Source organism: Aquarana catesbeiana, linkage group LG02, assembly GCF_042186555.1.
Source record: "Aquarana catesbeiana isolate 2022-GZ linkage group LG02, ASM4218655v1, whole genome shotgun sequence".
Classification (NCBI taxonomy): Eukaryota; Metazoa; Chordata; class Amphibia; order Anura; family Ranidae; genus Aquarana; species Aquarana catesbeiana.
In genome coordinates, this window is record NC_133325.1 from 201,094,615 (window position 1) to 201,120,836 (window position 26,222).

A 26,222-nucleotide genomic window follows, 5' to 3' on the forward strand; every position below is an offset into this window, starting at 1 on the left:
GGAATCTATGAGTGTGCCAGGCTGGATAGCTGTCCCACCGGGTCTATTGTGGACTGTGCTTCATCACTTTTTTTGCATTCAAGTTTTATATTGCACCTGCCTCTGTGAATTATTGACTCCAACCCATGCTGCACCCCACCTACATACTACCCCCCCCCCCCCCCCCCCCCCCCCCCCCCCCCCCCCCCCCCGGTGCCTGCAGTGGTTTTACTTCTGATGCCTACTACTCTGAATTCTTGCAAGTGTCCTTATAAATAAAAGTAACAGAACAAGGGACAATATAGTTGGTACTGCTGGAAGGCCCATGACCATGCTTTCTGATAGAAAAAAAAAAGTAATAAGGAAAGTATGTTTTAAAGCCCAACTGCACCAACATTAGTTTTTTTTTTTTTTTTTTTAAGGTTTAGATAGAGTGGGAGTGAGTTATCTGAGAAATTTGTATTTCTGTTTGTAACCCAATCAGGAAATGTACCTGTCCACGTGATGCCTGCACAACAAACAAGGCATGAGTTTGTTACTGGAATAATGAGGCACAGAGAGCAATAAACATGGTCAGCCTACTAAATTGATGTTTTGGTCTGTGTTTCCATTGGAGAGATTTCCAACCACTTCCTGTCCTAATAGGAAGTGCAGGGATATCTCTCCAACAAGGACACAGCTTTAACCCTTTCCCCATGCTATCCAAAATAAAATAATTTGCTTAGAGATCTTGTGCCAGCAGTAAGAGGAGGATTAACAAACTTGAGTGAAAATTTACCAAACTTGATAAAACAACAACAAAAAACAAAACACACAAGCACACATAATAAATATTAAAATTTGATTATGTAGCTTTATTTTGCCACTGTTTTTCTTTAAGTGTGAGCAATCAATGTATATAATACATTTTAAAGATGTCCAAATACTGCAGATTGAGAAAAATATTTACACCTCGGTTAACAAGTTTCTGTGCAATGAGCTGCTTCATATTATAAAAACTGATGCATATGTACCTGGATACCTTTTAGATGCATGAGGTCCCTTATATATGGGATCTGAATCTGTATACAACAATAGAGCAATAGTTTTTTCCCCCCAAAATGATGCAGTCAGCACCTTCCCAGATTTCTAATGTGTAACATTGAACCATCTGAGTAAATATCTAAAAATTGGCAAAATGAGATGTCCACTATTGACAAGGAGAAATCCCAGATGACCCAATTTACACATGTATGAGCAGCTTAAATCAAACATTTATAAACTATGCAAATACCAAGCAATAGGCACAAATAAATATTTAAGTCACATCAAAAAACAAAAGATGAATTCTAGCAGATGAACAGTGGGGTAGACAAAGGCAATGTGCAATCTTTCCAGGCAGCATGGAATTTAATACAAATTATTCAGATTTCCTGTTATGGTTTCGTGCTAGATTCCAGGAAGTCCTTTGCTTCATTTATTTTCATTGCCATATAAGGTGAGCCACCTGTAAAGAGAAACACAGGAGATTAAAGAAGTGGCGTGTAATGAAAGAATGATAATAGAACAAAATAAGTTAAAGTAATCCATTATTCAAAAACCACACAAATGTAGTCTGAAAGGGTTTATAGCTAAAACATTTTTCTTTTTTTTTGGATTGAGTAAATAAAAGGTTTTTATTGCGGTCTGTGTACCTGTTGGGAAGATTTGCCTCTTATATTTGAGTTGGTGACCATTATTACTGAAACTAAAAGTGAAGGGAAATGCAAAATGTTGAGTCACCAGAACAGCTAAAAAGTGGAAATATACTAATGGGGGTGCATGTGCTGGCAACAACTGTCTAATAGGGGGATTTGCCTTACACTGGAGAGATATTATTTATATAATTTAAAATTAACACTTTGTTATAATTTTTCTTTAAATGGTGAGAGAGAAGAGTAGAAATACTTGTGGTTTATATATGCATGCACTCTTGCACACCCCCTAAATGCCCCTATATAGGTGGGACAGAGTAAGAGGCATGGCTGAGCACAGGTTGTCTGAAAAGTGGGTTTTTCCTAACTGGTGCACTAATAAAGGTATTTTCTTATAAAAGTAAAAACTACTGTTTAAAGGTTTGTGTACACGGTACGAAAAATCATAAGGGAAAAGTCTGAAGATGAGCTGTCTGCGGATTTTCGGATCTTTAGTATGGTGCATTCGACAGACGATTTGACTTCTGCATCAGACAAAAGCTGGATGCGCAGGCTATAAAACTTTTGTCTGATGTGAACTCAAAATCTGATTTTCAGATGGTCAGTACAGAAATCTGTCACACAAAAGTCAAAAGTACAACCACGCATGCTCGGAATCAAGGAACGACTGGGAAGAGTTTGGGTCTTGTAAACTACTGTTCGTGATCTAGAATTAACATTCGTGATGCGGCAACTGATGAAATGTCAAAATTCTCATCTTCTTTAATGGGATAATAATGAAGCTGCTTTGCATGTAGTTATGCCAAATGTATTTTAAAAAGGCATTTGTTTTGTACGATCTGAAAATCGCAAATCAACGCTCAAACTTCTAACATGAAATTAGCAGAAGGGGCCCAAAGGGTGGCGCTTGAGAAATGAACTTCCTCTTTATACTCTTATAGTACATCACTACATTCATGTTTGTCAAACCACAATTTGCGGATAGTTAGTATGCTAGACAAAATCCTGCACATGCCCTTTTGACAAAAATCAGACATTCGTTTGTCCAACAAAGTCTACGAGGCTTAAGACTTTGAAGGAATCAGCTATTCTCAACTCAAAAGCCACATATTTGTTCCAGGCCAGGAAATCTGAACGACGAAGGTTAAAGCAAAGTACTAGCATGTGGTATATGAGTAGTGGACTGGCTCACTCACCCGAACATTAGAAAAAGGTAATGGAATGTTTGCTTTAACCACTTGCTCACTGGGCACCTATACCCCCTTCCTGACAAGGCCAATTTTCAGCGCCGTCACACCTTGAATGACGGTCATGCAACACTGTACCCATATGACATTTTTATCATATTTTTTTTTTTTTTAAGGCAGATAGAGCTTTCTATTGGTGGTATTTAATCAAAAAAGTCCGAAAATTAAAAAAAAAAAAAAAAAAAAAAAGGGGAAGGGAAAATTATTTTTTTAGTTTCAGTTTTAAAATTTTGCAAATAATTTTTCTCCTTTACTGGTGTGCGCTGATGGGGCTGCACTGATAGGCAGCACTAATGGGCACAAATTGGCACCGATGGAGCTGCACTGATCATCAGGGCACTAATGATCAGTGCACATATTCTCCGTCAGGATGGCAGGTTACCGGCTCTCCTCGCCTCACACTGACAGTCAATAACCGGCAACTCTGTTTATATTGTGATCAGCTATGATTGGACACAGCTGATCACATGGTAAAGGGCAGCTGTGATGGGACCTTTACCATAGGACACAGCAATCACAGGGTGCACGAGAGGTGTGGTTCCGGGAGGATGTCCATGGACTCCCTCCTGGAATGGGAGAGCTGCGCTTTAGCCGTCTTTTGACTATGGTGCGGTTAAGGAAGTGGTTAAATAAGTCTTGCCACAAATATTTTTCTTCATACTGTCCCCTAGGGTACAAAGTGCATACGGCACTTTTCCCATTTTTCTAGGTGCTGTGCATTCAAAGTTAGCACCCCCACTTTCAACTCTGTAGAAGATGAATACTTAATGTGCAGTGCTTGACAGTGCTGGTCTTGGGGACCAGGCAATTTCTGGGGACCAATGCTGCCAAACACAAGCAGAGGGGAGGGGGCATGTTAATAAGACTCTAAATATTACTGAGTGCAGCACAGCGATGATGTCACCACTACAAGGCATTTGGTGCACACAAAGTGCATTTATACCCTTAGTGCCTATTTCCATAAAAGTGTTTTTTGGCTGGACTTCTGCTTTAATCCATTCGATTTGATCCATTTTAGCACAAATATGGACTATATTTGTGTTTATTAAGAGATGAAATGAAGAGCTGGGGAGAGAAATGCCTTTAAATTTTGATGATCTTCTACTGGTGATCACCACAAAAATCACAGACCAAAACATGGATATGTCTTCTTTCAACCAATGTGAAAAGTGCACAGCAAAAAACTGCAGAGTCAAAACTGTTCATTCTGAAGCAGCAAAAAATGAAGTGGGTGTACTGACAAATAAAAGATTATTATTATACAGGATTTATATAGCACCAATAGTTTGTGCAGCGCCCAAAGATATGCATTGGCTCCTAAAAAGAATTTGAAACCCCCTAGATGATAATTACTTTATATTTAGCCCTAGAAGTGATAGATTCTATTTCTTCCATATCTTCCAAAACTGAGTTTGTACGTTACAAGAAGTGGTAATCTCATCAGAAAACATAAGCTGTATAAAATAACTCTATAATCACAATAAAACATTGGGCTGTCCAGGTTTTTACATTCAACACATTCCTAACTGAACATTTCTAGTATTTGATGACTTGTGCCAAGATATATGTATGTCTTTACAAAAATAATAAATAAAAATTATTAAACAGGATTTATATAGCACCAACAGTTTGCGCAGTGCTTTACATATACAGTATGTACAGTTACAATACAATTCAATACAGGATGAATCAAGGAGTGCCCTGCTGGTTAGAGCTTACAATCTAGGAGAATATAGCCAAATGCCATTTTAAAGAAATGTAACAAGTGATACTGAAAACCTACTTATCCAGCAATATAACTAATGTCCTGGTATATATATATATACACACATATATACATATATACATACACACACATATACACACACACAATTATTACAAGTCACAGAAGATCTTAAATGCAATATCATACACTACACATGGTTATTTGAAGAAATAATTTAAAAGCACAAGACTACAGGCAGAGCATCTTCTTTACTTGGGTAGAACGCCCAAAAGTGACATCCAAAAAGCAGGACATTCAGGAGATCTCAATATACATATACACGGTATAACAACACACATGTGCTAGATGAAGGGAAAGGAGCCCCTAAAAATTATTTTCCTCCCAGGGCCTGGTAGTTGGCCCCCAATTTTTATTGCTATTTTACAGTATACCTAGGTCGCCTAATTTATGAAAACAGTGCTGGAATCACCCAGAAATCACGAAAACTGAAAAGATGTAGACGTTAACAAACATATACATTATAAAAAATAAAATATGAATTTGGTTTATTGTTTATGTAAAAGCTTTGTGTTTCATACAGAGCAGAAATTATAACCGGCTGATGACTTGCTCCTATGCGCTCTAATTAGGCACTGTGGCCCAAAATCACCAAACTTCACAGTGAGTGAGCTGCACCCTAATTACTTGCGAGGTCAATTGCAGATATTATGCGCAGTTTGATGAATCCCAGCATTAAAGCTGTAATATCCCATCTTGGGGAATGGCAGTTAAAATCTCTCCTGACTCCGTTTTCAATGTAATCTGCTCTAAATCCTCGATTTAAAAGAAAAATTCAGTCAAGTGTCAGTGTGATCTAATTAATGGAAAGAAATATCAGCTTATCTGCAGGCTGCTGAAGTCTTATCACACTGGTTGAGCAGGAGTAGATGTGTTTTTGATGAACAGTCTACAGAGAGCATTATTTATTTTATGTTTAACCTGCACACACACAGGTAACAATAATGAAATAATGTTTATGCAAATGTAGACCATGTTACTAAACCAGTGTGTGCAAAACATAAGAAATCCAGCCACAAGAATTGCTACAAGTATAAGACTATATTCACATGCAGCAACACTCTGTGCTATGGCCACATACAAAACGGGGAGATTAGCAGTGGCCAGTTTGTGTGCAGCTAAAACTCTGCACACACACTGGTTGCCTCCAAAGTCAGTTTATGGCTCTATCTGCTGCATGCAAACAGCGGTAGCCCAGCCATTGATTTGTGCAGACTACAAATTTGACAGCTGTTGCTGGTCGCACACAGTGGGGTTATTTACTTAAACTAGAGTGCGCAAAATGTGATGCATCTGTGCATGGTAACTAATTAGCTTCTAACTTCAGCTTGTTCAGTTAAGCTTTGACAAAAAAAATCCTGCAAGCGAATTGGTTTCTATGCAGAGCTGCACCAGATTTTGCACTCTGGTTTTAGTAAATCAACCCCAGTTCATCGTGGCAGCCGTTAGAACCGCCAGAAAGAATCAACTGAATCTTACTGGACGCTGATGTGTGACCATAGCTTAAAACAGAGTTCCACCCAAAAATGGAACTTCCGCTTTAAGTACTGGTGACCCCCTGACATGCCACATTTGCCATGTCATTTTTTTTTTTTGGGGGGGGGTCCCAGCTCCCACTTCCTTCTGGCGCACCCTTAGCGCCGGAAGGAAGATCACCTCTCCCCCTCCCTCTAGGGCTAGGCAATCATCTAGGACACGTCACAGGTCCCAGATGATTGTGTGGCTAGACACGGCATTTGCCCACAGTTACAATGCCGGTGCCGCCGAGCGGAGGGGGAGAGGAGCGGGGCTTCGATAATATTCAGAGGTAAGTGTCTGATTATTAAAAGTTAGCAGCTGCAGTATTTGTAGCTGCTGATTTTTAATTCTTTTTTTTTTTTTTTTTTTTAAGCGGAACTCCGCTTTAAGTCTCCAGATCTTGTCCCCGGAATAAAGGCTGTACTACCCAAGAAACTGCACAAGAGAATTATTTTTTTTAAATAGTTACATAAACACATTGGGGTGAATTAACTACACTTCTAAACAAAAAAAGAAAACATGGAGCAGATGCACAAGGCTCCTTTGTTAATTAGAGCAACAGACACGCAGCACAGAGAACAGGAAAGCTGGAGGTGCATGCTCCGATCCCTCTATTGTCCCCGACACTTCACCCCCAGCTCAGAACTGGATGACAGTGCAGGCTCTGCTTGTGTAGTGTAATCACTGAACGTGCAGAGAGAGGGGATGTGAGTTGTCTGCTGACAACTCACATCCCATATGACAAGGTAACATCTGACAGGAATCTGTAGTTTTCTATATGGAAACCTGCCGAATTCCCTGTTAATTAGGTTTCAAACCTGTGCTAATTTCTATTTTACTCTGAAATAGAAACTGGCACAGGTGTCGCAGATAAACCTGAAACACGTCTATCTGCTTAGTTATTGCGGTGCACACCATTTCTGACAGTTTCCTGCAGCATTAAAATGGCACAGAAAGCTTGGTTAATTTCCTGGACTTTATCTTGGAAACTTTATAGTAAATTTAGATGTCTTCTATCATTTATACAGCATCAGTAGCGTCAAATATATTCCAAACTGTTTAACAGAAGGTGCCTAAGCTACTGACCTGCCCTGTTCCCAGGGACCAACTCCAAAAAGTAAGATGCATAAAATTCAGTAACCCTAGGAGGGAAAGAAGAAGAGAAGCAGCAGCACATTGGTCTACCCAGTGACCTATGCAGGTACCTAGGACATTGTGGGAGTTCAGGGCCTGCAGGTAGAATTGCATAGCCACCCGATCACTTCAGCTGTCTTCCAGCCCAAGTTCTCATTGGTTCCTCTGTGGGGCTACTAAGAATGGAGAGTGAGAGATCAGGTACTGTTGTTCCCCAATCTCCTGTTACAAGTTAGAACAGTATTATTAATGTGCAGACAGGGTGATTGGGTACTAAGTGCAAAGCATGTATTTGCATTTCTGGGAAATGCATTCAAGTGGTTGTAAACCCCAACATAAACCCAGTGAAGGGACTATCATCAGGTGATACACAGAGATTAAATAAATCCTCCTACATAAGTTGTACCTGTATATCTGCAGTCTTCTCTACATCCGTTCAAAGTGTTACATTTCAAGCTTGTTGGAAAATTTAGAAAAAAGGGGGCGGAGAGCTAAAGTTATACTTTGCAGCGTTCAGTGAGGAGAGGTCTGAGAGCTGATTGGAGGGAAGAACACATCCCCACTTCACAGCTCAAACTGAGGCTGTCAATCTGCTTTAGGTCCCTCCTCTATCATTTTTCTCTTCTGATCAGGAAAAATTGTCTGAAATGATTCATGCTGATAGCAGAGGAACAAAGCAACAGACAGAAATGACACGTAGCGATTTTAAATTGAGACAAGTACACACTATAGACAGATATGCTTTGTTCATATTTCATGTATGAAGTTTACAACAGTGGAGAATTGGTAATGGTAAAAAAAAAAAAAAAAATTGTGAAAAAAAAAATGGTGTGGGGGTTCCCCCCCATGCATGCCAGGCCCTTTTGATCTGGTATAGATTTTAACCACTTGACGACCGCCTCACGCCGATGTACGTCGGCAAAGTGGCACGGACAGGCAAAATCACGTACATGTACGTGATTTGCCTTCCGCGGGTGGGGGGTCCGATCGGACCCCCCCCCGGTGCCCGAGGCGGTCGTCTTTTGTCCAGCGGCGATCCGTGATGAGGGGGAGACCATCCGTTCGTGGCCCCCCCCTCGCGATCGCCGCCGGCCAATGAGAACACTCCTTTGCTGCTGTATGCTAAACAGCAGCAAAGGAAGTGATGTCATCTCCCCTCGGGTCGGTATTTTCCGTTCCGGCCCGAGGAGAGAAGACATCTATGTGAGTGCACAACACACACACACACAGTAGAACATGCCAGGCACACAAAACACCCCGATCCCCCCCCCGATCGCCCCCCGATCCCCCCCCAATCACCCCCCCCCCCCCCTGTCACAAACTGACACCAGCAGTTTTTTTTTTTTCTTTTTTTTTCTGATTACTGCATAGTGTCAGTTTGTGACAGTTACAGTGTTGGGACAGTTAGTATTACCCCCCTTTAGGTCTAGGGTACCCCCCTAACCCCCCCTAATAAAGTTTTAACCCCTTGATCACCCCCTGTCACCAGTGTCACTAAGCGATCATTTTTCTGATCGCTGTATTAGTGTCGCTGGTGACGCTAGTTAGTGAGGTAAATATTTAGGTTCGCCGTCAGCGTTTTATAGCGTCAGGGACCCCCATATACTACCTAATAAATGTTTTAACCCCTTGATTGCCCCCTAGTTAACCCTTTCACCACTGATCACCGTATAACCGTTACGGATGACGCTGGTTAGTTCGTTTATTTTTTATAGTGTCAGGGCACCCGCCGTTTATTACCGAATAAAGGTTTAGCCCCCTGATCGCCCGGCGGTGATATGCGTCGCCCCAGGCAGCGTCAGATTAGCGCCAGTACCGCTAACACCCACGCATGCAGCATACGCCTCCCTTAGTGGTATAGTATCTGATCGGATCAATATCTGATCCGATCAGATATATACTAGTGTCCCCAGCAGTTTAGGGTTCCCAAAAACGCAGTGTTAGCGGGATCAGCCCAGATACCTGCTAGCACCTGCGTTTTGTGCCTCCGCCCAGCCCACCCAAGTGCAGTATCGATCGATCACTGTCACTTACAAAACACTAAACGCATAACTGCAGCGTTCGCAGAGTCAGGCCTGATCCCTGCGATCGCTAACAGTTTTTTTGGTAGCATTTTGGTGAACTGGCAAGCACCAGCCCCAGGCGTCAGGTTAGCGCCAGTACCGCTAACACCCACGCACGCAGCATACGCCTCCCTTAGTGGTATAGTATCTGAACGGATCAATATCTGATCCGATCAGATCTATACTAGCGTCCCCAGCAGTTTAGGGTTCCCAAAAACGCAGTGTTAGCGGAATCAGCCCAGATACCTGCTAGCACCTGCGTTTTGCCCCTCCGCCCGGCCCAGCCCAGCCCACCCAAGTGCAGTATCGATCGATCACTGACACTTACAAAACACTAAACGCATAACTGCAGCGTTCGCAGAGTCAGGCCTGATCCCTGCGATCGCTAACAGTTTTTTTTGTAGCGTTTTGGTGAACTGGCAAGCACCAGCCCCAGGCAGCGTCAGATTAGCGCCAGTACCGCTAACACCCACGCACGCACCGTACACCTCCCTTAGTGGTATAGTATCTGATCGCATCAATATCTGATCCGATCAGATCTATACTAGCGTCACCAGCAGTTTAGGGTTCCCAAAAACGCAGTGTTAGCGGGATCAGCCCAGATACCTGCTAGCACCTGCATTTTGCCCCTCCGCCCGGCCCGGCACAGCCCACCCAAGTGCAGTATCGATCGATCACTGACACTTACAAAACACTAAACGCATAACTGCAGCGTTCGCAGAGTCAGGCCTGATCCCTGCGATCGCTAACGTTTTTTGGTAGCGTTTTGGTGAACTGGCAAGCTCCAGCGGCCTAGTACACCCCGGTCGTAGTCAAACCAGCACTGCAGTAACACGTGGTGACGTGGCGAGTCCCATAAGTGCAGTTGAAGCTGGTGAGGTGGCAAGCACAAGTAGTGTCCCGCTGCCACCAAAAAGACAAACACAGGCCCGTCGTGCCCATAGTGCCCTTCCTGCTGCATTCGCCAATCCTAATTGGGAACCCACCGCTTCTGCAGCGCCCGTACTTCCCCCATTCACATCCCCAACCAAATGCAGTCGGCTGCATGAGAGGCATTTTTATGTCCTCACGAGTACCCCTACCCAACGAACCCCCAAAAAAGATGTTGTGTCTGCAGTAAGAGCGCGGATATAGGCGTGACACCCGCTATTATTGTCCCTCCTGTCCTGACAATCCTGGTCTTGCATTGGTGAATGTTTTGAACGCTACCATTCACTAGTTGAGTATTAGCGTAGGGTACAGCATTGCACAGACTAGGCACACTTTCACAGGGTCTCCCAAGATGCCATCGCATTTTGAGAGACCCGAACCTGGAACCGGTTACCGTTATAAAAGTTAGTTACAAAAAAAGTGTAAAAAAAAAAAAAATATGAAATAAAAAAAAATAGTTGTTGTTTTATTGTTCTCTCTCTCTCTCTATTGTTCTGCTCTTTTTTACTGTATTCTATTCTGCAATGTTTTATTGTTATTGTTATTGTTATTATGTTTTATCATGTTTGTTTTTCAGGTGTGTAATTATTTACACTTTACTGTGCTTTATTGTTAACCATTGTTAACCATTTTTTTGTCTTCAGGTACGCCATTCACGACTTTGAGTGGTTATACCAGAATGATGCCTGCAGGTTTAGGTATCATCTTGGTATCATTCTTTTCAGCCAGCGGTCGGCTTTCATGTAAAAGCAATCCTAGCGGCTAATTAGCCTCTAGACTGCTTTTACAAGCCGTGGGAGGGAATGCCCCCCCCCCACCGTCTTCCGTGTTTTTCTCTGGCTCTCCTGTCTCAACAGGGAACCTGAGAATGCAGCCGGTGATTCAGCCAGCTGACCATAGAGCTGATCAGAGACCAGAGTGGCTCCAAACATCTCTATGGCCTAAGAAACCGGAAGCTACGAGTATTTCATGACTTAGATTTCGCCGGATGTAAATAGCGCCATTGGGAAATTGGGGAAGCATTTTATCACACCGATCTTGGTGTGGTCAGATGCTTTGAGGGCAGAGGAGAGATCTAGGGTCTAATAGACCACAATTTTTTCAAAAAAGAGTACCTGTCACTACCTATTGCTATCATAGGGGATATTTACATTCCCCGAGAGAACAATAAAAATGATTAAAAAAAAAATATGAAAGGAACAGTTTAAAAGTAAGATTAAAAAAGCAAAGAAATAATAAAGAAAAAAAAAAAAAAAAAAAAAAAACACCCCTGTCGCCCCCTGCTCTCGCGCTAAGGCGAACGCAAGCGGCGGTCTGTCGTCAAACATGAACAGCAATTGCACCATGCATGTGAGGTATCACCGCGAAGGCCAGATCGAGTGCAGTAATTTTTCCAGTAGACCTCCTCTGTAAATCTAAAGTGGTAACCTGTAAAGGCTTTTGAAGGCTTTTAAACATGTATTTATTTTGTTGCCACTGCACGTTTGTGCGCAATTTTAAAGCATGTCATGTTTGGTATCCATGTACTCGGCCTAAGATCATCTTTTTTATTTCATCAAACATTTGGGCAATATAGCGTGTTTTAGTGCATTAAAATTAAAAAAAGTGTGTTTTTTCCCCAAAAAATGCGTTTGAAAAATCGCTGCGCAATTACTGTGTGAAAAAAAAAAATGAAACACCCACCATTTTAATCTGTAGGGCATTTGCTTTAAAAAAATATATAATGTTTGGGGGTTCAAAGTAATTTTTTTGCAAAAAAAAAAAAACTTTTTCATGTAAACAATAAGTGTCAGAAAGGGCTTTGTCTTCAAGTGGTTAGAAGAGTGGGTGATGTGTGACATAAGCTTCTAAATGTTGTGCATAAAATGCCAGGACAGTTCAAAACCCCCCCAAATGACCCCATTTTGGAAAGTAGACACCCCAAGCTATTTGCTGAGAGGCATGTCGAGTCCATGGAATATTTTATATTGCGACACAAGTTGCGGGAAAGAGACAAATTTTTTTTTTTTTTTTTTTTTTTTTGCACAAAGTTGTCACTAAATGATATATTGCTCAAACATGCCATGGAAATATGTGAAATTACACCCCAAAATACATTCTGCTGCTTCTCCTGAGTACGGGGATACCACATGTGTGAGACTTTTTGGGAGCCTAGCCGCGTACGGGACCCCGAAAACCAAGCACCGCCTTCAGGCTTTCTAAGGGCGTGAATTTTTGATTTCACTCTTCACTGCCTATCACAGTTTCGGAGGCCATGGAATGCCCAGGTGGCACAAAACCCCCCCAAATGACCCCATTTTGGAAAGTAGACACCCCAAGCTATTTGCTGAGAGGTATAGTGAGTATTTTGCAGACCTCACTTTTTGTCACAAAGTTTTGAAAATTGAAAAAAGAAAAAAAAAAATGTTTTTTCTTGTCTTTCTTCATTTTCAAAAACAAATGAGAGCTGCAAAATACTCACCATGCCTTTCAGCAAATAGCTTGGGGTGTCTACTTTCCAAAATGGGGTCATTTGGGGGGGTTTTGTGCCACCTGGGCATTCCATGGCCTCCGAAACTGTGATAGGCAGTAAAGAGTGAAATCAAAAATTTTCACCCTTAGAAATCCTGAAGGCAGTGATTGGTTTTCGGGGTCCAGTACGCGGCTAGGCTCCCAAAAAGTCCCACACATGTGGTATCTCCATACTCAGGAGAAGCAGCTAAATGTATTTTGGGGTGCAATTCCACATATGCCCATGGCCTGTGTGAGCAATATATCATTTAGTGACAACTTTATGAAAAAAAAAAAAAAAAAAAAAAAAAAAAAAGTGTCACTTTCCCGCAACTTGTGTCAAAATATAAAATATTCCATGGACTCAATATGCCTCTCAGCAAATAGCTTGGGGTGTCTACTTTCCAAAATGGGGTCATTTTGGGGGGTTTTGTGCCACCTGGGCATTCCATGGCCTCCGAAACTGTGATAGGCAGTGAAGAGTGAAAGCAAAAATTTACACCCTTAGAAATCCTGAAGGCGGTGATTGGTTTTCGGGGCCCCGTACGCGGCTAGGCTCCCAAAAAGTCCCACACATGTGGTATCCCCATACTCAGGAGAAGCAGCTAAATGTATTTTGGGGTGCAATTCCACATAGGCCCATGGCCTGTGTGAGCAATATATCATTTAGTGACGACTTTTTGTAAATATTTTTTTTTTTTTGTCATTTTTCAATCACTTGGGACAAAAAAAATAAATATTCAATGGGTTCAACATGCCTCTCAGCAATTTCCTTGGGGTGTCTACTTTCCAAAATGGGGTCATTTGGGGGGGTTTTGTACTGCCCTGCCATTTTAGCACCTCAAGAAATGACATAGGCAGTCATAAACTAAAAGCTGTGTAAATTCCAGAAAATGTACCCTAGTTTGTAGACGCTATAACTTTTGCGCAAACCAATAAATATACGCTTATTGACATTTTTTTTACCAAAGACATGTGGCCGAATACATTTTGGCCTAAATGTATGACTAAAATTGAGTTTATTGGATTTTTTTTATAACAAAAAGTAGAAAATATCATTTTTTTTCAAAATTTTCGGTCTTTTTCCGTTTATAGCGCAAAAAATAAAAACCGCAGAGGTGATCAAATACCATCAAAAGAAAGCTCTATTTGTGGGAAGAAAAGGACGCAAATTTCGTTTGGGTACAGCATTGCATGACCGCGCAATTAGCAGTTAAAGCGACGCAGTGCCAAATTGGAAAAAGACCTCAGGTCCTTAGGCAGCATAATGGTCCGGGGCTCAAGTGGTTAAGTTAGAGAGCACCCCCCTCCTGAACCATACCAGGCCACATGCCCTCAACATGGGGGGGTGCTATGGGGCAGGGGGGACAAGGGGGCCCCCATATCCTCCCCTCCCCCCATGTGAATGAGTATAGGGGTACATTGTAGTCCAAAAAAAGTGTCAATAAGAAAAAAAAAAATTTGACATCTCTTTATACAAAAAAAAAAAAAAAAAAAGAGAATCTCCCCCGATGTAGATCAGCTGCCACCGTCTGACCTGAAAAATGAAAAAATACTCCACCTGCGAGGAAGGATGGCAGTGGAATGCCTGCTCCGCCGGGTGACAGTTCTTAAATGGGTAAGGGGCGGGGGCCACCTGGTGAAGTCACGGCTGTTCTACATTGGGGGACACTGACAATTCCTTTATTAAAAAAACAAAAAGCTGTGTTTGTGTTTTATCTTATGGACACGTTTTTTGGTGAATGAGTAGGGGTACAATGTACCCCTACTCATTCACATTAGGTGGAGCACGGGATCTGGGGGTCTCCTTGTTAAAGGGGGCTTCCAGATTACGATAAGCCCCCTGCCCACAGACCCCTACAACCACCGGCCAGGGCTGTGGGGAAGAGGCCTTTGCTCCCATCAACATGGGGGCAAGGTGCTTTGGAGTGGGATGGTGGCAAGCAGAGCTGTTTTTGTTCACTTTATGTTGCCATCAATGTTTTGTTTTTTTTTTTTTTTACATTAAGCTGTCAGCAGGGAAGCCCATTGACAGCTAATGACTCATCGCTTGTTAAGGATGCATCAGCCGGCTTCCCAGCCCGGCCCCAGCTTTCATTGTGCCCCAATTGGGCACAGTGCTTTGTGGGGCGCTCGGCAGGTGAACATCCTGCCGAGTGCCCCGCAAATGTGGCCATTCACCAAACGGGCGAACAGGCGATGTTCGCCCAACACTAATGAATAATACAGCTCAGGAATAAGGTGCTAAAAGTCCTAATCAGATAAAAAATGGACATGTCAGAAAAAAAAGGGGAGAACAATTACGCTTTAGTGCAACAAGAGATATCTTACAATTCAACATCTAAAGTGAACACATAAGAATAGAAACATGCAAACACTTATTCCTTAAAAGATGCAAACTTTGGAACTCAGTCATGGTTTTACTACCTAAATTGTTAACCAGGAAAAAGCATACAGCTAGTGAAAACTAAAAAAAAAGGTCTAAAAGCAAACCTGTGAAAAAGCTGAGAAATTTAAACCAAAATTTATGGTGATGACGAAACCCAAGGAAAAGTTGGCTTCAATGAAAATGGTAGTGCAAAATGATCAACAGACACAGAAACACAGGGAGCTGCAATTATGGTAAAATCTAATTTTTTATGTAAAAGCCAGGCTTGACCCTGAGTCTGGTTTGGCCACTGATCACATTAAAAGGACCTATAGGAAGGCTTTGGAAATAGGACTAAGCTCAGCTTTTAGAAGCAAAGTTCAAATTCACATAATATGTGGATGTAAAAATCACTTTGACATACTTTTTACATCAACGGTAACCTCTGCTTATAACAGGAAGGTTAGACAGCTAATCCCCTGTAATATTTTCAGACAGCAAAGTGAAACACCACATGCCTCAGTCAGCTTAGGCCACACACAGCCTTCACTCGCATTTCAGAGAATCACATCTTTAGCTTCATAACTTCTGCTTATACATTTTACATCATATGCACCATATGAATTATGATGCGATTAACTTGTAGCCCCTTCCTACACCCTACCTACCTGAAAACAATGCAGCAATTGCAGCTCCCATATTTCTACCCTCACAAAGTTTCTTTAAAAGTGACTGTACTCAGGGCAAGCATTACAGATATTCGAATTTAACCTGACAATACTCCAAAACAAGGTAAGAAAAAGGATTCTTTTGCCAACTGTCATGTAATCAGTACTGAATGACCATTAAATAAAACGTGCACTTATGTAATAAAATACACAACTTAGACCTTTGACTTGTACATCAAAAAACAGATATAGATTTTACGTCCAGATGGAGAAGATCCGAGCTACTGGCCCATAAAATGGCTGTACCTGGTCAATGAAAACAGAGTAAAAGTTTGGTGGATTTAAAAAAGGAGAAGTTCATTTTCTCTATTTTTCTCCATTTTCTAATTTCGTTTATAAACCACTCACTCAATACCTGGCATATGCAAATTAGTAGTAAATAGTTCTAAATTTTACTTTTATTAAAATAAACTCCAATTCAACCAGCAACTACTAACCCACCCAACAACTCCCAAAAATGTAAATATAACTTCTTCACAATATAGAAAATTGGGTGTATCCTATGAACTGTTTGTGTACAGAAGCCTGCACAGAACTAAAACCTATGATCTAGGCATCACTTGCAATAGAAGCAAATTTTTGCAAAGACACATTCAAGTACTCTTTAAGGGTAGACCGGTGCCCATAATGCTACTTTTCTTTTTGCAGTACAGTGATTGCTCATATGGTGAGGGATAAAAGTGGCAAACCCTCCCACATAACAGTAGAGAAAAGACATGCTAAGCCAAACCTGGTAAAATAAAATAAGGCAATTGCAGATTTTGAAGCACTAGATCCCAAAGCATTTGTTCTCCTACTTAGGAGTCTGTGGGGTCAACATCTTAAAGTGCAATAACCCTGGTGATGCTGGAAGGTAAGAAAGGAGTAATATTTGATTAGTAGAATAAATTGTAAGACTGCTTTAACTGCTCCAGCAACTGTTCTTCCTCCAGATTTGGTCAATAAGTATTATGGACACAGGCATGGTAACAGCCCTGTAGAAAAGTGGACAATCATCACTTACTTGAACAGAGATTTTCCCATTTGAAAAGTGTTTCTCGCAGTTGTTAGCACTTATCGCCCCCCAGAAATGGTTTACACAGCTTGATTTTCCCAAAGCTTGAATAGAATACATTGCTTAGAAAGATGAAGCCCTGTACAGGACCTCTAGGTCCATAATACAGTCATTTTATCTCCTACAACCTTTACAAGATAACCTATTTATGGACAATCAAATTAAGGTTTTATGGACTATAGGACAGCACTAGCATAAAATTAGAAATTCACTAGGTTTTACCACTGCTGCAAATGGTGAATGGCTCACAAGTTATAACTATTGGTGAGGGTGAAGTGTCAGCACTCTGTCATAAAATGTAGAGGGTGTTGTAAATCTAACTACGAGCAAAGCAAAAAATACTCTCCTGTTTGACTTTTGAAATACAGCGTAATGTTTTACCATCTGCTATTTTTAAGCTGAGGCAGAAACGAGCATATGGGTGTGCTTTTCTCCAGCAGATGTGGTCTACTTAGAAGTTATAATAATAGTCTTTCTGTAAAATAAATCATTTACTTTCAAAACCTGGCTAGTTACAGCATTTGTGCTCTGGTTCTGTAGTCTGTAATTTCCAAACTCTGAATGGCATTAATATTTTATGGCAAGTTTACAGAAGGCAATCTCACTCAGAAGAGCTTTTATTTCTTGCATGTTACCAAAAATGGAAATGATTGAGCAGACGTCTTACACGTTTTTAGCAGCTACAGTTATAAATGATTAAGCATTGCCTGCTTTACACTAAAGTAGACATGAGTAAGCCTGGACAATTGCTATTGGACATGACAAGACTGAAAATCGGGCAAATCAGTTAAAAAGTAGCAGTTCTTGCATGCCCATGACATAATGGAATGCAGGTAACTGTAGTATAAAAGTGGCAGATTTCAAACCTTATGAAAGCGCAAGTTAGCCTGAGTTTTTGATTGCCATTGATTAACAAGTAGTACAGAACACAAAAGTTCTGCAGGAATCCAAATTGTGCAATACTTTTAATTTTTTATTTTATTTTTTTAACTATATAGAGACCCTTTAGAGGCCTGCATACACAGGTGTATGAATTCCTAATACCTGATGTTAACTGGTTGCAAAGCACAGAATGGCTCAGTATGTAAAGTTACTTGAAGGGTTACACCTTTAATTTTTGGGTGTAAAACACTCGCTCTGATGTGGCCATTTTCACACAGTCTTCAAATGCACTCTTGTGAATCACTACAGGGTATGTTGGAACAAACTCAGTAACTTGCACTGCAAAAATCAATAGTTTGCAGTTATTAATAGCAAAGTTCAGTTTCAGCTTCAAGTAGTCCAACACGGTCAAGAATAACAAAAGTCAAATTCTGATTTTCTGCCAAACATGTTTCCTTGGCACTATCCTTTTAAAGAAAACTTTTCATAGGATTTTTTTTTTTTTTTTTTTTTAGATATCTCTGAACTAAAGCTGTTTGTAGTTAGATTTCAAATTGTAACTATTATTCCTAACGTAATAGGGATTCATATTATGTAATTGTAATAGGTAAAATAATCGCACCTAGATGTTCACATCTTCAAAGTTTATTTAGCACACTGTAAAGAGAAAGATATATAGAACATATCTGCCCAAGATACAGTTACTAGACTTAAAAACAGAAGATTATAGTTTACCACAGTAAATGTCATCAGGATACATATGGATTATGTCACACGTCCTTTTCACCAAAAGTCTCCCAGACATGCTCAATTGATCCTACCCAACATTCATTCGTGTGAGAATACCTCCCAATGTTGAGATGGATATTATATCTTTCCAAAGGAATGAATGATTGATTCACAGCCAGGAGAATAAGCATTTTTATGAATAAACAGTACTAAAAGGTACAGTTATCAAAATATATAACCCCCCCCCGGCCTCTTGTCCGGCTCTAAGCTGAGACGAGCTACCACTATGATGAATCCTTCAACTTCCTAGCTGTTGTCAGCCATGAGAGGGAGAGAAGGGGCCTCATACCTAGAATTAGGAAATACCTAGCAACATGGGACCTTGTGTTATATGTACTTTGTCCCATCAGGGGCAGAACAGTGTAAAAAAAAAAAAAAAAAAAAAAAAGGTAATGATAGTTCTTAAACAGTCAACATTACAGATTGCCCTTGTTTTATTGTTTTAACCACTAATGAAAACAAAGTAAGACAAAAACCAAATAAGCGAGGATACTATTATTTTACCTTTATCCGGATGATTTAAAACCATAATTTTCCGATGAGCTGCTCGAATTTTGGATTTGCTAGCAGATGGACTGTAAAAGTAAAGTTTTGCAATAAACTGTATGAACTATCAAGTGTAAATTACATTTTATAGCTTCACACTTTAAAACAAGCAGGACTTCTGCCATCTTGTGGTCAATACATAGCATTACATGAGCATTTTAAATACAATTCTATTAAGACACTTGTCTTTTCTAAGCTATTAATTAGCTGACTCAGTAATTGTTTCTTCTACAGATTAATTTAATGCAGTTCTGTCTAACTGAAGCAGAAGGATTATTTGTAACTTTAAGTGGCTAAGCCAGCAATTCATCCTCCATGCCCTCACTGATTGTGAGTTAGACACTGCAGCTCAAATTCTGACCATGACACAATCATACACAATCTAAATTTTAAATCAGCAATTCTTTCACAACTTTAATTAAAACAAAATACAATCCTATTCCACTAAAGTTCAACACACACTGTGTTCAAGCTTCCTGACTTATCAAGAGCCCCTTCACACTGCCAGCGAGTCGGTGGTAAAGCGCTGCTAGTTTTAGCGGCGCTCTACTGTCATTTTTGTGGCGCTTTTAACCCCCGCTAGCGGCTGAATAAAGGGTTAAATGCGCCTGCAAAGCGCCGCAGCTGATTTCAGTGGGCAGGAGTGCTTTAGGAGCGGTGCATACACCACTCCTACAGCGCCTCAGATACTGCTTGCGGGACTTTTTTTAGCGTCCTGCCAGCGCACTGCTTCAGTGTTTAAGCACTCTGGCTTTCACACTGGGATTGCAGATGAGGCTTTTTTCAGGCGCTTTATATGGTGCTATTTTTAGCGCTAAAACGCCTGAAAAATGGGGTCTAAAGCAGAAGGTTTTGGGCTTATGACTGTTGAGAAATAGAAACAAAGGGGTGGATTTACTAAAACTGGAGAGTGCAAAATCTGGTGCAGCTGTGCACGGTAGCCAGTTTCTAACTTCAGCTTGTTCAATTAAGCTTTGACAAAAAAAAAAAAAAATCTGGAAGCTGATTGGTTTCTATGCAGAGCTGTTCCAGATTTTGCACTCTCCAGTTTTAGTAAATCAATGTCAAAAGGTCTTCCCTCTCTCCACTGTTTAGGGTGCAGCTATGCATCTATACAGAGGAATACTCTGATGCTGCTGTAGCATGTCTTAACCAGTTGCCGACCGCCTCATGACGATATACGTCGGCAGAATGGCACGGGCAGGCAAGGTAACGATCGGACCCCCCCCCCGGTGCCCGAGGCGGTTGGTATTTCTCCCCCGGTGATCGGAGGTGAGGGGGAGGCCATCCATTCGTGGCCACCCCCTAGCGATCGCTCCCGGCCAATTAAATCATTCCTCTGCCTCTGTAATGTAAACAGAGGCAGAGGAAGTGATGTCATCTCTCCTCGAGCCGGTCTTTTCGTTCCGGCGACGAGGAGAGAAGACATCCAAGTAAGTGCACCAACACTACACTTTCAGTAGAACACACTAGGCACACTTTTCACCCCCCATCACCCCCCTGTACCCCCTGTCACAGTGACACCAATAGCAGTTTTTTTTTTTGCATTGGTGTCAGTTTGTGACAGCTACAAGTGGTAGGGCAGTTAGTATTAGCCCCCTTTAGGTCTAGGATAACCCCCAAATCCCCCTAATAAAGGTTAACCCCTTGATCACCCCCCGTCATCAGTGTCACTAAGCAATCGTTTTTCTGATCGCTGTATTAGTGACACTGGTGACGCTAGTTAGGGAGGTAAGTATATAGGTTCGCCGTCAGTGTTTTATAGCGACAGGGACCCCCATATACTACCTAATAAAAGGTAGTAACCCCCTGATTGCCCCATAGTTAACCCTTTCACCAGCGATCACCGCATAACTGTTACGGGTGACGCTGGTTAGTTAGTTTATTATAGTTTTAGGGCACCCGCCGTTTATTACCTAATAAAGGTTTAACCCCCTAATCGCCCGGCGGTGATATAAGTTAAGTTTTTAGGGTCAGATAAGGTCTGCGTCGCCCCAGGCAGCGTCAGGTTAGCGCCAGTACCGCTAACACCCACGCACGCAGCATACACCTCCCTTAGTGCTATAGTATCTGAACGGATCAATATCTGATCCGATCAGATCTATACTAGCATCCCCAGCAGTTTAGGGTTCCCATAAACACAGTGTTAGCGGGATCAGCCCAGATACCTGCTAGCACCTGCGTTTTGCCCCTCCGCCCAGCCCTGCCCAGCCCACCCAAGTGCAGTATCGATCGATCACTGTCACTTACAAAACACTAAACTGCAGCGTTCGCAGAGTCAGGCCTGATCCCTGCGATCGCTAACAGTTTTTGTTGGTAGCGTTTTAATACAGTCGCTAACAGTCAGGAGCTTTTTTGCCTGTGAATCTCACTAGTGTACCACTAAATTTAGAGCCCAAAATGGCAAATTGAAGGTACACTAGTGAAGAGGCCTACACGTTTCTGAGCATGACAGATAGTGAAGAGGAAGTGACTCATCTGTCAGATTCAGGCTCAGAATACGATCCTGTAGAGAACAGCGGCTCCATGACAGATAGCTCTGACGACGGAGTTGTGGTCCCTGCCAAGGTCAGGCGTACCAGACCCCAAACTTCTTCTGTCCTTGAAGTGCAAGAACCACAGGGCTCTCATATGGAGCAGAGCAGTACTAGCGCCGCTATTCCTTCTGGTGAACTGGCAAGCACCAGCGGCCTAGTACACCCTGGTCGTACATCCAGCACTGCAGTAACACTTGGTGACGTGGCGAGTCCCATAAGTGCAGTTCAAGCTGGCGAGGGGGAAAGCACAAGTAGTGTCCCGCTGCCACCAAGAAGATGAACACAGGCCGTCGTGCCCATAGTGCCCTTCTTGCTGCATTCGCCAATCCGAATTGGGAACCCACCACTTCTGCAGCACCCGTACTTCCCCCATTCACTGGCCAACCCGGCATTCAGGTGGAAACAGTTGATTTTATGCCACTGGATTTTTATTCGCGTTTTTTTCACCGAAGATCTTTATAGATCTATTGTGGACCAAAGCAATTTATACGCTGGTCAACACATCGCCACTATTCCCCAGTCCTCCCTTGCCAGAGATTGGAGACCAATTACGGTCTCCGAATTTAAGCTCTTTCTGGGCCTTTCCCTCCTCATGGGCATAACTAAAAAGAGTGAGTTGCGGTCATATTGGTCCACTGACCCAATTCACCATTTGCCCTTGTTCTCTGCCTCCATGACCAGGGCACGATACGAGCAGATTTTGCAGTTCATGCACTTCAACAACAAATGAACTGTCGTCCTCATGGAGGCCCTAAATACGATCGGCTCTACAAAATTCGGCCCCACGTAAACCACTGCAACCAATGTTATGCGGACTTGTTTACTCCCCATCAAGTTGTCTGCGTTGATGAATCCCTGATTACGTTTTCTGGCCGCTTGTCATTCAAACAGTGCCTTCCCAGCAAGCGTGCCAGATACGGGGTCAAGATGTATAAGCTCTGTGACAGGGCCACAGGCTATACATGTAGTTTTATGGTTTACGAGGGCAAAGATAGTCACGTAGAGCCGACAAACTGCCCTGACTACATTCGGAAAAGGGTACCACTTGTACGTGGACAATTATTACAAGAGCGTGCCACTTTTTAGTCACCATTTTGATCAACAGATTGGAGCATTTGGCGCCGTGACACCTAATCGCCGGGGCTTTCCCCAGTGGCTTGTAGATTCCCGTCTTAGGCTGGGGGAGAGAGCCTGCTTGAAGTGTAATAACTTGCTCGCTATGAAGTGGAGGGATAATAAGAATGTTTTCGTTCTTACCTCCCTTCAAATTACTACGGCGACTGGTGTTGTGGAGAAACCCCTCTGTGTCCACGAATATAACCAAAATATGGGAGGGGTGGACCTCAACGACCAGTTGTAGGCACCATACCTGGTTGCCCGTAAGGCCAGACGCTGGTACAAGAAAAGTGTCTGTTTATTTATTTCAATTGGCTTTGCTGAACGCTCATGTGCTATACAGAGCTTCAGGATGGACTGGATCCTTCCTTAAATTCCAGGAAGAGATCGTCAGAGCCCTTCTGTTTCCAGACGGTGCTCCACCTCACCTTCCCCAACCAAATGCAGTAAGCCGGCTGCATGAGAGGCATTTTCGTTATGTCCTCCCGAGTACCCCTACCCAACGAGCCCCCCAAAGAAAATGTTGTGTCTGTAGAAAGCGCGGATATAGGCGTGACACCCGGTATTATTGTTCCTCCTGTCCTGACAATCCTGGTCTATGCATTGGTGAAAGTTTTGAACGCTACCATGCACTAGTTGAGTATTAGCGTAGGGTACAGCACTGCACAGACTAGGACACACTTTCACAGGGTCTCCCAAGATGAGATCGCATTTTGAGAGACCCAAACCTGGTACCAGTTACAAAAGTTAAAGTTACTAAAAAAAAAGTGTAAAAAAATAAAAATAAAAAAAACCAAAAATAGTTGTTTTATTGTTCTCTCTCAAGTCTCTCTCTATTGTTCTGCTCTTTTTTACTGTATTCTATTCTGCAATGTTTTATTGTTATTATGTTTTACCATGTTTGCTTTTCAGATATGCAATTTTTTTATACTTTACTGTTTACTGTGTTTTATTGGTAACCATTTTTTTGTTTTCAGGTACGCCATTCAGCTGCAGAGCGGATTTATTTATCTTGACAGCAACAGCGTTTGTTCCCTCGATACATAAAGCCGTGACTCCAGCGCTGTCGGAGGTGATTTCACCAGCACAGTTACATACTTCAGCATATATGCCGAAGCGTGGGGGCAGCAGTGGGTGGAGGAGCGATTTGCTCCTACCTTTTGCGGGAGGATGCCCCCATGCTTCAGCATATATATATTTTAGGCACAGGTTGCGTTAAATGTTTTATTTTTTACTATGTTTTTTTTGTATTTGCTTTGCAGGTATGGTAAGTCTTACTGTTATACTGTAATGTTACTTTGTTTTATTGTTAACCATCATTTGCTTAGCAGCTACGCCATTCAGTTGCAGCGCGGATTTATTTATTTTGACAGCTACAGCGTTTGCTCCCACGATACATAAAGCCGCGACTCCAGCACTGTCGGAGGTGATTTCACCACCACAGTTACAAACTTCAGCATATATGCCGAAGCATGGGGGCAGCAGAGGGCGGAGGAGCGATTTGCTCCTAACTTTTGCAGGAGGATGCCCCCATGCTTCGGCATATATATACGGTGCATGTATGCCCATCATTAGAAGTGGGTGGATAAAGGGAGGTATTCTAATGGTGGGCATACCCACCGATCAATCTCTTTTTTTGTTCAGCCCACAGGCTGCATGAAAAAAAAAAAAGTTTACAATATATGCCCAACAAGGACCAGCAACGTACTGGTATGTTGCTGGACTTTGAGTGGTTATACCAGAATGATGCCTGCAGGTTTAGGTATCATCTTGGTATCATTCTTTTCAGCCAGTGGTCGGCATTCATGTAAAAGCAATCCTAGCGGCTAATTAGCCTCCAGACTGCTTTTACAAGCAGTGGGAGGGAATGCCCCCCCCCCTGTCTTCCATGTTTTTCTCTGGCTCTCCTGTCCCAACAGGGAACCGGAGAATGCAGCCGGTGATTCAGCCAGCTGACCATAGAGCTGATCAGAGACCAGAGTGGCTCCAAACATCTCTATGGCCTAAGAAACTGGAAGCTACGAGCATTTCATGACTTAGATTCCGCCGGATGTAAACAGCGCCATTGGGAAATTGGGAAAGCATTTTATCACACCGATCTTGGTGTGGTTAGATGCTTTGAGGGCAGAGGAGAGATCTAGGGTCTAATAGACCCCAGTTTAAAAAAAAAAAAAGTACCTGTCACTACCTATTGCTATCATAGGGGATATTTACATTCCCTGAGATAACAATAAAAATGATTTAAAAAAAAAAAAAATGAAAACAGTTGTTTAAAAATAAGATAAAAAAGCAAAAAAATAATAAGCACCCCTGCCCCCCCCCCCTGCTCTCGCGCAAAGGCGAACGCAAGCGTCGGTCTGGTGTCAAATGTAAACAGCAATTGCACCATGCATGTGAGGTATCACCGCGAAGGTCAGATCGAGGGCAGTAATTTTAGCAGTAGACCTCCTCTGTAAATCTAAAGTGGTAACCTGTAAAGGCTTTTAAAAATGTATTTATTTTGTCGCCACTGCACGTATGTGCGCAATTTTAAAGCATGTCATGTTTGGTATCCATGTACTCGGCCTAAGACCATCTTTTTTATTTCATCAAACATTTGGGCAATATAGTGTGTTTTAGTGCATTAAAATTTTTTAAAAAGTGTGTTTTTTCCCAAAAAAAATGCGTTTGAAAAAACGCTGCGCAAATACTGTGTGGAAAGAAAAAAAAAATTAAGCACCCACCATTTTAATCTGTAGGGCATTTGCTTTAAAAAAATATATAATGTTTGGGGGTTCAAAGTAATTTTCTTGCAAAAAAAAAAAATATTTTTTCATGTAAACAAAAAGTGTCAGAAAAGGCTTTGCCTTCAAGTGGTTAGAAGAGTGGGTGATGTGTGACATAAGCTTCTAAATGTTGTGCATAAAATTCCAGGACAGTTCAAAACCCCCCCAAATGACCCCATTTTGGAAAGTAGACACCCCAAGCTATTTGCTGAGAGGCATGTCGAGTCCATATAATATTTTATATTGTGACACAAGTTGCGGGAAAAAAAACACATTTTTTTTTTTTTTGAACAAAGTTGTCACTAAATGATATATTGCTCAAACATGCCATGGGAATATGTGAAATTACACCCCAAAATACATTCTGTTGCTTCTCCTGAGTACGGAGATACCACATGTGTGAGACTTTTTGGGAGCCTAGCCGCATACGGGACCCCGAAAACCAAGCACCGCCGCTTTCTTCAGGCTTTCTAAGGGTGTAAATTTTTGATTTCACTCTTCACTGCCTATTGCAGTTTTGGAGGCCATGGAATGCCCAGGTGGCACAAACCCCCCCAAATGACCCTATTTTGGAAAGTAGACACCCCAAGCTATTTGCTGAGAGGTATAGTGAGTATTTT

The 26,222-nt window shown here is 41.9% G+C and overlaps 1 protein-coding gene across 1 annotated transcript in view; it reads right to left on the reverse strand.

The window, feature by feature from the left end:
• Window positions 1–812: 812 nt before the first annotated feature.
• DNAJC15 (DnaJ heat shock protein family (Hsp40) member C15) overlaps window positions 813–26,222 on the reverse strand; it is a 90,690-nt gene continuing 65,280 nt past the window's right edge. The window contains exons 5-6 of the mRNA XM_073614188.1: window positions 19,143–19,213; window positions 813–1,465 (exon numbers count right to left, since the gene is read on the reverse strand). Coding sequence (XP_073470289.1) covers window positions 1,395–1,465; window positions 19,143–19,213 — 142 coding nt within the window. The 3' untranslated portion in view covers window positions 813–1,394. The remainder of the gene's footprint in view (window positions 1,466–19,142; window positions 19,214–26,222) is intronic.